General features: G+C 42.7%; 1 protein-coding gene across 16 annotated transcripts in view; it reads right to left on the reverse strand.

Moving 5' to 3' along the window:
• ncam1a (neural cell adhesion molecule 1a) overlaps positions 1–14,243 on the reverse strand; it is a 257,883-nt gene extending 243,640 nt beyond the window's left edge. For 13 of the 16 annotated variants that reach the window (XM_077233151.1, XM_077233154.1, XM_077233149.1 and 10 more), the window contains exon 1: positions 13,861–14,084. In XM_077233151.1, the coding sequence (XP_077089266.1) occupies positions 13,861–13,912 (52 nt within the window). In that variant the 5' untranslated portion in view covers positions 13,913–14,084. Of the gene's footprint in view, positions 1–13,860 lie in introns of all 16 variants that reach the window. The other 3 variants (XM_077233153.1, XM_077233161.1, XM_077233156.1) reach the window with 2 other exon arrangements.
• Between the last annotated feature and the right edge of the window lie 414 nt (positions 14,244–14,657).

The following is a 14,657-nucleotide window of genomic DNA, read 5'->3' on the forward strand; positions in this document are numbered from 1 at the left end:
CATGCTGGAAACACCATTCGAGTAATGGGGTTACATATAAAATATTTATTTTTCCTTTTTAATCTTTCCTATGATCAATGATTAATCTTTCATAACAACAAAGCATAGTGAACTTGAAACATACATCTGCAATACAAAAGATACAATATATGTAATGTAACTACATCATGGCATGACACAATCTAAGCCAATGAGAAGGTATTTAATAATATACATTTACACAGAGAAGTATTTTGGACCAAAGTGATTAAAAGGTGGGTGAGGCTATTTAGCAACCTAGCAGAGACATAAAAATTAAAAGATAGTTGCATAAATAAACTGTACTTTCTTTCTTCTTTAACATAAAATATATTTTTTTCATCCATACTATGGAAGATAATCACCAAAACGGTTTAGTTACCAAATTCTTCAGAATATCATATTTTGCGTTCCGAAGACGTAATAACAGGATGGAGTAAATAATGACAGTATTTTTATTTTTGTATGAAGTAACCCTTTTAAAAATTCAAAATACAGTGAAAGAAAACCTAGACCCTAATGCTGGGTTCTTAAGAATGCTGGCTCAAGAATTGGTATGCATTGCTGCCAGAACTGAGCACATATACCGGTTATCTCTGGTTTCACTTTCCTTTGTTCTTCTAACCTAAACAGATGTTAAAACCAAGGGGTTTGTGTCACGGTATACAAGTTCATTGCTTCCTTCTCGTCTCGTGTTTATGTTGTTGTATGAAAGCACGTGTGTAGTGGGCGTGAATGAGTGTCATTCCTTGATCCGCTCCAGCTGATCGTCATCACATCACCAGCTGCAGCCGATCTCATCTCACCATATATTCTCACAGTTCTCTCATCTCCTTTGTCAGATCGTTGGATGTTGTCTCTTGGATGTTGTCTCTCCGTGTGGTGTTCCTGTTGGATTCGTTGGATGTTTGTCTCTCCGTGTGGTGTTCCTGTTGGATTCGTCGTCGTCTCTTCGTTGGATTGTCGTTTGGGTTTTCACTGCACTTCACGGGTTCGTCTTCGACCATCGAGGTCCCTGCGTCACCAGTCCACACCCGTGTTCCTGTCTAGCTTTTCATTGTTCAATAAAGAACTGAGTTTGACCTGCGATTGCTTCCGTCCTGTTTTTGACAACCATGACAGAACGATCTGACCGTGCTATGGAAGCAGCAGGTTCGCCGACCTCGTTGGAGGAATTCCTTCAGCACAGCGCGAGAAGAATGGATTCTCAGGAGAGGAATTTAGGGGACACGGGTCGTGCGGTACAAGCTTTGGTGACGCAGGTGTCCGAGCTCACCCAGCAGATCCAATTACTTCGTGCTCCCGCTGCGCCACCCACACCAGCTGTTCCCCCCACACCACCAGCGATCGCTACGACATCAGAGCCACGCCTACCTGTTCCAGAATCATACGCTGGTGAGTCTGCTTACTGCAGAGCATTTCTGACACGTTGTGCCATGCATTTTGCACTGCAACCGAGAACTTTCAATAATGAGCCAGCCAAGGTGGCATTTGTCATTACTTTGTTGACCGGAAAGGCGGCGTTATGGGGGACAGCGGTGTGGGAAAATCAAGACCCTTGCTGTGCCTCGTTCCAGGCACTCTCCTCAGAGATGAGACGGGTGTTCGATCGGGCCGTCGCGGGGAGAGAGGCTGCCAGGGTGTTGGCCGACCTCCGTCAGGGTGACAGGTCGGTCTCGGACTATTCGATCGAGTTCCGCACCCTGGCGGCCGAAAGCCAGTGGAACGAGGCGGCGCAGTGGGACATGTTCCTGCATGGGTTGGCTGACCGCGTCCAGAGGGAGATCTACGCCCTGGACCTCCCCACGACGCTGAATGGACTCGTCGAGCTCGCTCTGAGGGTGGACGCTCGCATCACCAGAGTCGGGGGAAGAGCACCGTCCATTTGGTCTCCAGCTGGAGCAGAGGGTCAACGGTCCAGTGGCAGGGACGTGGTCAGCCCAGTCTTCGATCACGAACCCATGCAGGTGGGTCGAGCTCGGCTTTCCCGGGAGGAGAGGGAAAGGCGGAGGTCCCAGGGCCTCTGCCTATACTGTGGAGGTTCGGGACACTTTGCCTACAACTGCCCGGTAAAAGGCCAAGCCCGATAGTAAGTATGAGGCTACTATCGGGTGGGATCTCCGCCGAGAAGACCTCATCCACATCTACCCTCCTTCCGGTAAGACTGAGATGGTCAATTCACCAGCACGACTGTCAAGCACTTCTGGACTCCGGGGCTGAGGGTAATTTTATGGACAGTACTTTTGCACATAGACTTCAGATTCCCCTTAAACCACTCACACAGAGGATTGCAGTACACGCATTAAATGGTCAAGAACTTCCCATCATCTCGCTCATCACCGAAAACATCACACTCATCACCTCAGGCAATCACTCAGAAACTATTTTTTTTTATATACTGGATTCCCCCCTGGCACCTGTAGTTCTTGGACACCCCTGGCTCATTCATCACAACCCTCGTGTGGACTGGCAGCAAAGAGCTATTCTGGAGTGGAGCAAGGAATGTCATAAGTCTTGTCTGATGTCTGCTTGTCCGTCTGTGCCTGTTTTTGTGTTACAGGAGGAGGCAGGGGACTTGTCTAACGTGCCCGAGGAGTACCACGATCTGAAGGAAGTGTTCAGTAAGTCTCGGGCTGCTTCTCTTCCTCCGCATCGTCCCTATGACTGTGCCATAGATTTACTGCCAGGTAAGTCTCCGCCTAAGGGCAAGTTATATTCGCTTTCCAATCCGGAGAGGGAGGCTATGGAGAAATATATTTCTGATTCTCTGGCAACCAGTTTCATCCGTCCTTCCTCTTCTCCGGCGGGGGCGGGGTTCTTTTTTGTGGGAAAGAAGGACGGGTCTCTGCGACCTTGTATTGACTACCGGGGGCTGAATAACATCACGGTAAAGAATACTTATCCTTTGCCGTTAATGTCTTCAGCCTTCGAGAGGTTGCAGGGAGCGTCTGTTTTCACGAAATTGGACTTGCGTAACGCTTATCATCTGGTTCGCATTAGGGAGGGGGATGAATGGAAGACTGCCTTTAACACCCCCAGGGGGCACTTTGAATACTTGGTCATGCCTTTCGGGCTGTCCAACTCCCCAGCAGTCTTCCAGGCACTGGTCAATGACGTGTTGCGAGACATGATAGATCAGTTCATATATGTTTACCTGGATGACATATTGATATTTTCCTCGTCTCTCCAGGAACATGTGCAACACGTTCGACGAGTGCTTCAGAGGTTGCTAGAGAATGGGCTTTTTGTCAAGGCGGAGAAATGCGATTTTCATGCACAGTCTGTTCCTTTTCTAGGATACATCATTTCGTCTGAGGGAATGCGTGTGGACCCTGAGAAGGTTAAGGCTGTGGTAGAGTGGCCAAGTCCAGATTCCCGTAAGGCCCTGCAGAGGTTTCTGGGGTTCGCCAACTTCTATCGGCGTTTCATTCGCAACTTCAGCCAACTAGCCGCACCTCTGACTGCCTTGACCTCCCCCAGAACTCCGTTCAGGTGGTCAGATACAGCCGAGGCTGTGTTTGCCAAACTCAAGAGCCGCTTTGTTTCAGCTCCCATCCTCGTTGCCCCTGATTCTTCACGTCAGTTCGTGGTGGAGGTCGACGCATCAGAGGTGGGGGTAGGAGCAGTCCTGTCCCAGCGTTCGCCCGCAGACGATAAGATGCATCCTTGCGCGTTTTTTTCTCATCGATTATCCCCAGCCGAACGCAATTACGACATTGGTAACAGGGAGTTGTTGGCAGTCAAGTTAGCGTTGGAGGAATGGCGTCATTGGTTAGAAGGTGCGGGGGTTCCTTTTATCGTCTGGACCGATCACAAGAATCTAGAGTACATCAGAACCGCCAAAAGATTGAACTCCAGGCAGGCTCGGTGGGCACTTTTTTTCGGTCGCTTTGATTTTTCTCTCTCGTACCGCCCGGGTTCTAAGAACATCAAACCCGACTCTTTATCTCGCATTTTTGATCGTTCCGAACGCCCGTCTACTCCCGAGTGCATTTTACCGGAAACCCTATTTGTTTCCACACTCGTATGGGAGATCGAATCGAAGGTCAAGACGGCCTTAGAAGGGGTAATGCCTCCGCCCGGTTGCCCACCGAATCGCTTATTTGTGCCGGAGGGATTACGGTCCGACGTTATACAGTGGGGTCATTGCTCCAACGTGGCTTGTCATCCAGGAGTTAATCGTACTAAGTTTTTAGTCAAGCAACGATTTTGGTGGCCACTTATGGCTCGTGACATCCACAGTTTTGTTTTGGCTTGCTCGGTCTGTGCCACTGGTAAGACTTCCAATCGTCCGCCTGATGGGCTCCTTCAACCGCTGCCTGTCCCTTCGAGACCCTGGTCCCATATCGCTCTAGATTTTGTCACCGCCCTCCCGCCCTCCCAGGGCAACACAGTCGTTTTGACTGTGGTGGACCGGTTCTCGAAGGCGGCTCATTTCATTCCCTTACCCAAATTACCCTCAGCTAAGGAGACAGCGTTGACAGTCATTGACCACGTCTTTCGCTTACATGGCCTCCCGATGGACGTGGTCTCTGACAGAGGACCCCAGTTTGTGTCCAAATTTTGGCAAGAATTTTGTAAGTTACTGGGGGCGACAGTTAGTCTGTCCTCAGGGTTCCACCCCCAGAGCAATGGTCAGACCGAGAGAGCCAACCAAGATCTGGAAAGGGTGTTGCGATGTTTGGTTTCTAAGAATCCTTCCTCTTGGAGTCAACAGATTTCCATGGTGGAGTACGCCCACAATACGTTACCAGTGTCGGCTACGGGCCTATCTCCGTTTGAGTGTAGTTTAGGTTACCAGCCACCTATTTTTCCTAGTCTGGAATCCGAGGTCGCGGTCCCCTCCGCTCACGCCTTAATCCAGAGGTGTCACCGCACTTGGACTAGAGCCCGTGAGGCTCTACTCCAAGTGGGGGCGCGCACCAAGGCTAAGGCCGATCGCCACCGGTCGAAGCCTCCCGTATACGTCGTTGGTCAAAAAGTGTGGCTTTCAACTAAGAACATTCCTCTCCGATCCGTCTCTAATAAGCTTGCCCCCAAATTCATTGGCCCGTTCACTGTCACCAAGATCATTAGTCCGGTGACAGTCCGCCTTAGTTTACCTCCAGCGTACAGGAGGGTTCACCCCGTTTTCCATGTTTCAAAAATCAAGCCCGTGTTTCATGCTCGCATTAATCCGCCAGTCCCGGTTCCCCCCCCGCCGCGTCTCGTAGATGGGGAGACCACCTATTCGGTAAATCGCATTCTGGATTCTAGACGGAGGGGACGTGGATTTCAGTACTTGGTGGACTGGGAAGGTTACGGTCCGGAGGAGAGAAGTTGGGTTCCGGCTAGAGACATCCTGGATCACTCTCTGATCGATGATTTCAATCGACAGGTAAGGGAGTCTGGGAACGCCAGGAGGCGTTCCTAGGAGAGGGGGTACTGTCACGGTATACAAGTTCATTGCTTCCTTCTCGTCTCGTGTTTATGTTGTTGTATGAAAGCACGTGTGTAGTGGGCGTGAATGAGTGTCATTCCTTGATCCGCTCCAGCTGATCGTCATCACATCACCAGCTGCAGCCGATCTCATCTCACCATATATTCTCACAGTTCTCTCATCTCCTTTGTCAGATCGTTGGATGTTGTCTCTTGGATGTTGTCTCTCCGTGTGGTGTTCCTGTTGGATTCGTTGGATGTTTGTCTCTCCGTGTGGTGTTCCTGTTGGATTCGTCGTCGTCTCTTCGTTGGATTGTCGTTTGGGTTTTCACTGCACTTCACGGGTTCGTCTTCGACCATCGAGGTCCCTGCGTCACCAGTCCACACCCGTGTTCCTGTCTAGCTTTTCATTGTTCAATAAAGAACTGAGTTTGACCTGCGATTGCTTCCGTCCTGTTTTTGACAACCATGACAGTTTGTGCTAGTGATCTAACAGATTCCCCTTCAGCTACTGTAACCCACAGGATACACGCAAGAATGTAAACCCTTGCAATAAAAACATATTTTCCAAATTCATTATCCGCAGTAATGTTTCCATACACTGCAAAGGTAATTTCATACATCCATGATCAAGGGGAGTAAGAAAAAGTACTGTGTTGAGAGAGCAGACACTTTTTTTTGTCGTTGCTTAAATCCTTAAATTTTGTTGATCAGAGCACTACAGTCCAGCCGAGTCAAAGGAAGAGAAGACTGTTTTTGTTCTTTATCACCTAAAACCTCTAAACTCCTAGCCTACCAACAGGCCCCAGTGCTCCATCCTGTCATGACACAATGAAAGGATGGGTGAATAAATCACCTTGCTTGTTTTTGGCCCAGGGCCAAGATTAATAGGGTAAATATTATGGATGTTTGCCAACACACATCAAGACTGTTACCTCAGTGGCCTTGTAATCAAAAAAACAAACCTATCGATAATTTTTTCAAAAACAGCAACTATACTGTTAGACTGAACTATCCTCTTTCACTAACACTGATTCCCATATATTCTACATTGATGCAGAGTAACTGACTTAAAAGCAGCAAAAAATCTATATTTTTCAGTAGTGTAACAATACTGTAAAAAAAGAAGTAGTTAGGGCAGGTACAAGATACTTTTCTAACAACTAATGTGGCAAAACACTATACTTTAATTTGCTTTCACTGCTCTATTGGAAGCAAATACAGTCAATAAAATCTCTTCTGAACTGTCCTGTTCTGAACTCATGTCGCTGATTCATTGTGATTCATTGATTCATTCAGAAAATGAACTGGTTTAATACATGAATCACAGATTAATTTGAACCCATAATGTAGCTAATGTATACTAAATCTAGTAGTATAAATATGCATAAAAATATAAATAAAGCACATTATAAGATCATATTTTGCTATGCACATAAAATGCTGGACCAGTTCATGTCTGAACAAATGTAAATATCGCCTTCTTAAACAGCTTCTATATATTGAGCTGCTTTTTTATATTAATAGTAATCTACTTTTCTAAAAGGGTGTCTTGAATGTAGTATAACTATCTTAAATAGTGCTTAGCTTATAGATTGGCCAACTACAGTTTCAAAGCAAAGTTCCCCAATAGCAGTACTGAAGCAGGAACACTTTGGTCTGGCTGTGATTCAGATGAAAGGAAAGACGGATGACGAGAACAACGAAAGGGCAGGAAAAGCAATCAAAGGTTAGGAGGCAATCACAGTGGCGACATCAGACTCTCCATATTCAACTGAATTGCCTACTATGGGAATAATTGATTATGTCAACAGCCACATGGCTTTGTACTGGGAAACTGTTGGCAGGAAATGAATTACCGCACAATGGAACCACTCTGAATGCCCCAAGTCTCTTTCTACGATTTCATACAAGTAGCAAATCAAATGTCAAGGCCATGTATTACTACATTTGCAATCTGGGACTGGATTTATGGATACAAACATGCAAATTAAAAGTCAAAACACACAGGGGTTTTAAACGCAGCTGAGGGACCGCAGATTCATCCCCCCTCGAGAAAACTGGCATGCTACATGGGCAACAATGCAATGGATCACGCTTGCCAATAAACTGACCACAACTCTCAAAAAAAAGAATCTTGGCAGAAAATATTTGTGCTTGAAATATGGTACTTTCTTGCAACATGCCCAGGAGACCAGAATGCTCTTTTCCATGTGGATTCATCAGTTATCCCATAATTTTCACTGTGTAGATGCCTATGAGAGAAAAGATGTGGATGCATGCAGTTTAGAGCTTGGGAACATCGATTAGTAATGAGAGCGGGTACAATACCACTAGCATGATGTACACATTTGCAATGAATGGTGGTCTGTGAGTAAAGCATACGTCTGAAGGCTGTAAAATCTCTGCATTTAAAATTAGAATCAGGTTTGTCTGATCTGATTACATCAGCACGCCTGTGGCAGAATCAGATGCAATTCTGGGTTTGATAAGCAATGGGAGACATACTAGCAGCCTTGTCAAAACTTAAAACACTCAACCGGACAGGAAACACAGTGAGAAGGAGGATATTTTTAGATTTCAAATGAAAATTAAGACCGAAAAGTGCTAAAAATATTCATATCATAATGCTTTATTTGGACTTAAAGCCATGTCTATAATTCAAAGCTACTGTCTTTTTCTCTTGGCCTCCAACCCTCCCTGCACTCACTCTTTTATCTCTTCTCAGGTTATTATTCTTTATATTTAGGCCAGTGCTTGTAGGGTTTCCAAAATGTTCTTTTTTAAACATGAACTCACAGGCTCACAACTAAAAGAACCATGTGTCTTCCACAGGCAAGCGATTCATGATTAACATCAGTTAAAAATCGGTTTTCAAAATCCCACTAAGAACACTTGAATTCATGTGAGTAGTGTCATAGGGATTTTATTATTTTATTGTATTTTATACCCAGAAAAATTTAATCCAAATAGACTGCTTAAACATTGTGATGCACTACATCACAATATTCTCTTGCATTGTAATCTATACCGTTCAAATGTTTGTGATGGAAAAACTGATTTTTCAGCATCATTACTTTAGTCTTTAGCAGCACATGATCCTTCAGAAATCATTCTTATATCTCGACCTTTTGAAGCTTTGCTTTTTGCATTAATTTGGCATAACAAAATTAGAACAAAATTTTTACCTCATCCCATCTTGACATTCACTTAAGTTCTTGACTCTAAATGGATAAAGCTGTGAAAATAATTCTATCATTTTTCTGCTTACCGCAAATAGACGGAAACTGTAACCTTGTGAAAGTGCTCTTGTTTGAACACAGTGTGGTAAGGAACTCAAAGTATGTGCAGACTTTGTTTTTGGTGGTTTTAACCGGAAATCTACTCCAAATTCCTTGAAGTGGGGTACAATAAAGTTGAATCTTAGATACGAACGTCTCTGGGCTGCAACATCTGAATGTTATTACCATTACAAAAGCCTACAGAATAGTTAGACCATGTTTAAAGTTCAGCAAAATGCATGATATTATATTACAAATTTAATTTGTACAAGACTAAAATTCTAGCAATTAAAAATAATGCATCATGCAAAAGAACCAACAGTGATCCATTCAAATACAGCAGTCTATATTATAACGCAGTCACTTTTCAAATGATGTCATGACCATTGCTACGCATTACATCATAACAGATGAGTCATTCAATGGGATTAAGGGATTTTCAAGCTTCACCTTAAAGGTGAAGGGTGTAATTTTTGCGCCCTGAAGACAACAAACAGAACTGCAATCTGTTTGTTTGAGCCAAGGAAGTCTATAATAATTGGAGAAGGCTATGCATTAGTGTTCCCATTCATCTCGATGTCAGTTTCTCAGCTAGCACAGGCTCCCCTGAATGAGCTGAAATCGGTCATCTTTGCTCAGGGGCACTCAGTTCTGGCTGGGCATTTTAGTTTTGTATTTAATACTTCAAAATTTAACCATGTCTAAACTAGGCATATGACGGTATCAAATTTTCATTTTCAACACAGCTCTTACTAGCTGGCCTCTGTTACACTTGTTTACATCAGAGTGTGAATGCCTCTTTGACGCAGAATACAGCGGTGTCGTTTTAACCAGTTGATGGGAGAAGTATTCTTAAATTGCTTTCTAAAAATCGGAATAATTCGTAATAAATAATTATTCACTGTATTTTATAGTGCCCATTTATTTATTTATATATCATATTACAGTACTGTATGCCTGCACATCTAGTCTCAACAATGCAAAAACCTACTGTAGCTTGATTATAAATTTATGCATTTAATGAATTTAAATGTATTTATTGACTCATCCAATGCAGTGAATTTTGGGCGTGTACTTGTTTGAGAAATAGCAGATGGACAGAGTGTTTGTATGTTGTGTGAAAAGAGTAATTATCTTTACAATTCTGTTTTAAAAGGTAGAGGTATAGAAATTACACGCTTAAACGTTCCAAAATTAAACTAGAGCGAGCAAGGCAGACAGTAAGAGAGGCAAAAAGTTGTGTTTCTGGTTTAAATGTGGGGGGTGTAAGACAATGTTTACACTCCTCGAAGTTGCCTCTCAGCCTGCGACTTTAGGAGGCCCTTCTACTTGAATTAGGAGAAATCCTTTCAGAGATGGGCTGCAGGGATCAGGGGGTGGCTTTTCAGCATGACAAAACCAAACCCATTCCCCTCCTTTTTTTTTTCTTTTTTTCCCTCCAACACTCTACAGGATGCCTTCGGAGCTTACACAATGCAAATCAGTCTGAGCCCCTTTCAGAAAGTGATTAATATGCATAGACGGCCCATCTTTATCAAACAGCAAAAAATGGAAACCAACTGGAGAACATTTGGGATGATTGGATTTCAGTCAGCTTGCGCAAAATACAATTAATACATTTAACAACAAGGAGTCACAGTGTGAACAGTATAGAAAGCATTAAACATTTTTTTTTAATGGAAAAACATCCAGAGATCCTACAGCATGGGGGCACATCTTTGGACCAGATCACAATTCCTTTCAGCTCTGATTTGACGCGTATGTTTTCATTGGCCTTAATCTTAGTAAAGCAATACCACTATAAAATTCACCCTGTAATGTCCATACAGAAGGACTCTGAGTCTCTTTTTTTCTGAGAGGAGAGGTTCAGAGGTGGACCCCTACCCATAGAGATAAAATATCTAATCAATTTTAATAACACTTTTGATAAGTAATAAGTGTATTATATTATGACAAATCATTATTCAGCAGGCATACATTGAGGCCTTGAGTTAAAATCAGTTGATTTAATTATGGTATGCCTGTGAACAACTATATATATTTGTCATGGTTACTGTAACTCAGCCAAAAGATGTAAAGTGGAGAGCAGAGTAATTTTAATCTCTCCCAGTACTTACATACGAGCTTTGAACTTGCCACAGAAAGAGTAGTTCCAGATGTTCACTATCTTGCAATTGTTTCTTTATTTTTCTTCAAGTGTTAACTAATCTTCTACTTTGCCCTCCTCTTAAGGTCAGGGGCATGTGCAATATTTAAAGCTCACCAAATGTCATTTATTTCCTTTTAAAGTACTTCAGAGGCCGAAGTTTAAGACTCCCTATTTGGCTTTTTAAACTTTTAATATGCTGAAGCACAGCCTAAATAAACATTTATTTGTGATGTGGGTTTATGGATATTTATCTGTATTCAGCACACACAAACAGCTCGCTGTCAACATCAACATGTCAGCAGCACCATCCAAGAGTATATGCCTCTAGTCTACACTACAACAATCCCTTAGTGATATGTAAAGAAAAGGAGTGGCGTAGAGAGAGATAAAAAAAAAAGAATGACAGATGCAGGTGTGCAGACCGTTACACCTCAAAACAGCATTGTTTAAACCCACACATGCGCCCAACACTATAACTGTACAAAAGAAAAACACACTAGACATTAATGGTAAATTCATAAACTCAATCATTCTTCAAATAGGACACAGATTTAAAAAAAGGAGAGTACAACCATGTACAGAACTGCACTATTTAACATCCTGCCCTAATTACACACAAATTAAGGACACCTTCTATAACACTCCAAACACACCAGGACAAAGTCCCACAGCTGCTAGGAGGAACTCAAACCTGCTGCGAGGTTTGTGAAGTCCTGCCATGACAAAAGGGCAAACAGTGGGACAGGACCACCGACTGAAAAATAACACCACCCTGTGCATCATGCATAAAAATCATAAACACTCATAACACTAATGGCTATAACTGTACAACCCCATTCCATTTCACCATGCACTTGATTAAATAAGGACTTAGGCTACATTGTACATTATATTATACAATATTGTAAAATCTATATTCCATATCTGTCACAAAACCACTGCACTATGTAGGTACTGAATGTTGTTGTTGTTGATGTCTATAAACATCTGGGCAAATAGTATGATAAATGACTGCCACATTATTATTTTTTTTAATGCTGTGCATTTGTGTGCAAATATATATATGCATAATGACAATCATTTGGTATTTTTTTTTTTTTTTTTATCATCTCTACACTGGTTACCTATTAAGTTACGTATCAATTACAAAGTATTCCTACTGACCTATAAAGCCCTAAATGGTTTAGCTCCTGTGTATTTAACAGACCTTCTATCGCCATACAATCCATCGCGCTCTTTAAGATCACTAAATTCGAGGCTTCTGGTCATTCCTAGGATATCTAAGTCCACTAAAGGAGGGAGGGCGTTCTCGCATTTAGCTCCTAAACTCTGGAATAGCCTTCCTGATATTGTACGAGCCTCAGACTCGCTGTCCCAGTTTAAAACTAGATTAAAGACGCATCTCTTTAACCAAGCATTCACTTAATGCTTAACCTTTGATACTGCTGAATCGGTTCGAATGCATTAACATTATGAACATCAGCTATGCTAATTATTTCCCATCTGCCTTTCTGCTGTTATCTCGGGACGCTAGTCCCGAGGTAAATAGCGTTCGTCAGCTCCAGTTTGTATCCAGCCTCTCACGGAGACTTCAGATGCCCCAACGCCTGTGAAGAGACGACTCGACGCCTGTGAAGAGACGACTCAAAGCCGGCGATATGTTATGCCATAAATTAATACTTGATTAACTAACTGTATTTTTCTATGTACATTTCCGAAATGCAATTTCTGTAAAGCTGCTTTGAGACAATGTGTATTGTGAAAAGCGCTATACAAATAAATTTGAATTGAATTATTGTAAAGCTTCTGTTTTGCCATGAGAAAGAGAGGGGGGAGGTTGGGGGAGGAGGGACGGGGGAGGGGTGACAATATAATTCATTCCCGCCCAAGCCTTAGTGTCTGATTGGCTGGAAATTATCATCCATGTTTTTAAATCATTTACAGATTTTCATTCTTCTTTATACATGCACTCATACATTAAACTTTCACTTGGTTTTCTAATTGGTTGCCTGGGCTGCTTATAAACAGCCTGGATATGTCATTATACATGCATGAGAAGTGTAACTTCAGTCTTTAAAGGGACAGTTCGTCCATTTACTCATCCTCGTGTTATTTCAAACACGTTTGACTTAGGATACTTACTTTCCTCAGTAGGACACACAAGGGGAGCTTAGGAAAAATGTATGTGACCTGACAGCCACAGTCGCCGTTCACTTACATTGAATATTTTTCCATACAATAAGATGACTGAAACTGTTACTGCCTCACATCTCCTTATGGTTCCATTGAAGAAAGTAAGCTGGTTTGGAACAACTTGAGGGTGAATCAATAACAATTTTCTATTTTTTTTTTTATCGAACTATAATAGGATTCTCATCCAAGGGTAATGCAGAGATGTTCAAGTCGCTCAAGTTAACACGAGCGCTCTCAGCTGCGCCTCAGCACCACCGCGACCATCCCGAATATAAACAGACGGATGCACACACAAACACACATTAAAATACCAAACAATAAACTTCGGCCGGCTATTGAGACGGCTTGATGGTGATATGTTTACACAACACACCAGCTGGTTGTTTTTTTCTGTCTCCCCAACACAAATCTCAAAGGAGCCAGTGCGCAGTAATGTCCACACAACCATACAAACAACACGATTTCGCGCACTTAGGATGTCAAAATCACCCCTTAAAAGTATTATTCTTTTTACGCAGAGATGAGAGACTTCATATCCCACATAACTGGAGCCAGTTTGGAAACATGTACCCGTTTGGCAGGGATGATAATAACAGAGTTTGTTGTAGGAAACGGACGGCTAGATATAAACCGAGGCAGTTCGTAAAGCTGTATCACTGAATGAACCAGCGCGAACTACCTTGCATCCTCATCCTTACGCGCACTATAATGTGCTTTGGAGACAACGCACCAGGATAGCGGGGGAAACAAGGATGCGAAAGGATACAGTCTAACAGTGCAACTGAAACAAGTGCATCTTACCTGCATAACCAAAGAAAAGCAGTGTCCAAATGAGATCCCTTATCTGAAGCATTGCAATCTCTTCCAAAGGTAGGCTCCGTGTAGAATATGTAAGGAGAGTTTGGTTGAGTAATTATCTAAATGTCTACGATGCTTTGTCCCTGATTCAGGTTGCTGTGATATCATGAATTGGTCCTCAGCCGTTGACACAGAATGCGCTCCGAGCGGCACAGCGGATGAGTGACAAGAGCCGCAGCACACGCAACACTAATACATCCGCCGGCGCGAGCATACGTAGCGCGCTGGATACACAGGCATAAACTAGTGCGCGCACTTTATTCGGTGTGGTGCCGCTGCAAATCACAAACAGCAGATGGTGCGCTCAGAAAACCTCGCCATGGACTGCCGGGGTTGTTTGGATTAAGAATTATTATAAACTTGACAATGGTTACCGGTATTCAAATGCGGGTTTTGTTTCCCCTAACCGCAGACTCATTTAATGAGATATAATGAGCAAATATGTGCTGTATGGTAGTATTATTTTTAATCACAATATCTTCACCTATTAAGCGTCCTCAAGAAACTGCAACAAGAATACTAAAATAGAATGCAACCTATTTCGCTCTTAAATTTGATTTACTGCATATAGGCTACTGCATTTTTTTTAATAAGAATAATAATAAAAAATAGCATACGTTCAAAAAATATTGCGTGAAAGTTTACCAAATTGCTTTTAAGCTGGTGCTTAAACTTTATTCAATTCTGATTGTGAAAATAGAGATAGTTCACCCAAAAATAAAAAAAAGGAAAATCTATCA

Source organism: Siphateles boraxobius, unplaced genomic scaffold, assembly GCF_051911475.1.
Source record: "Siphateles boraxobius isolate OS27281-9 unplaced genomic scaffold, OSU_SipBor_1 18, whole genome shotgun sequence".
In the NCBI taxonomy this organism is placed as follows: Eukaryota; Metazoa; Chordata; class Actinopteri; order Cypriniformes; family Leuciscidae; genus Siphateles; species Siphateles boraxobius.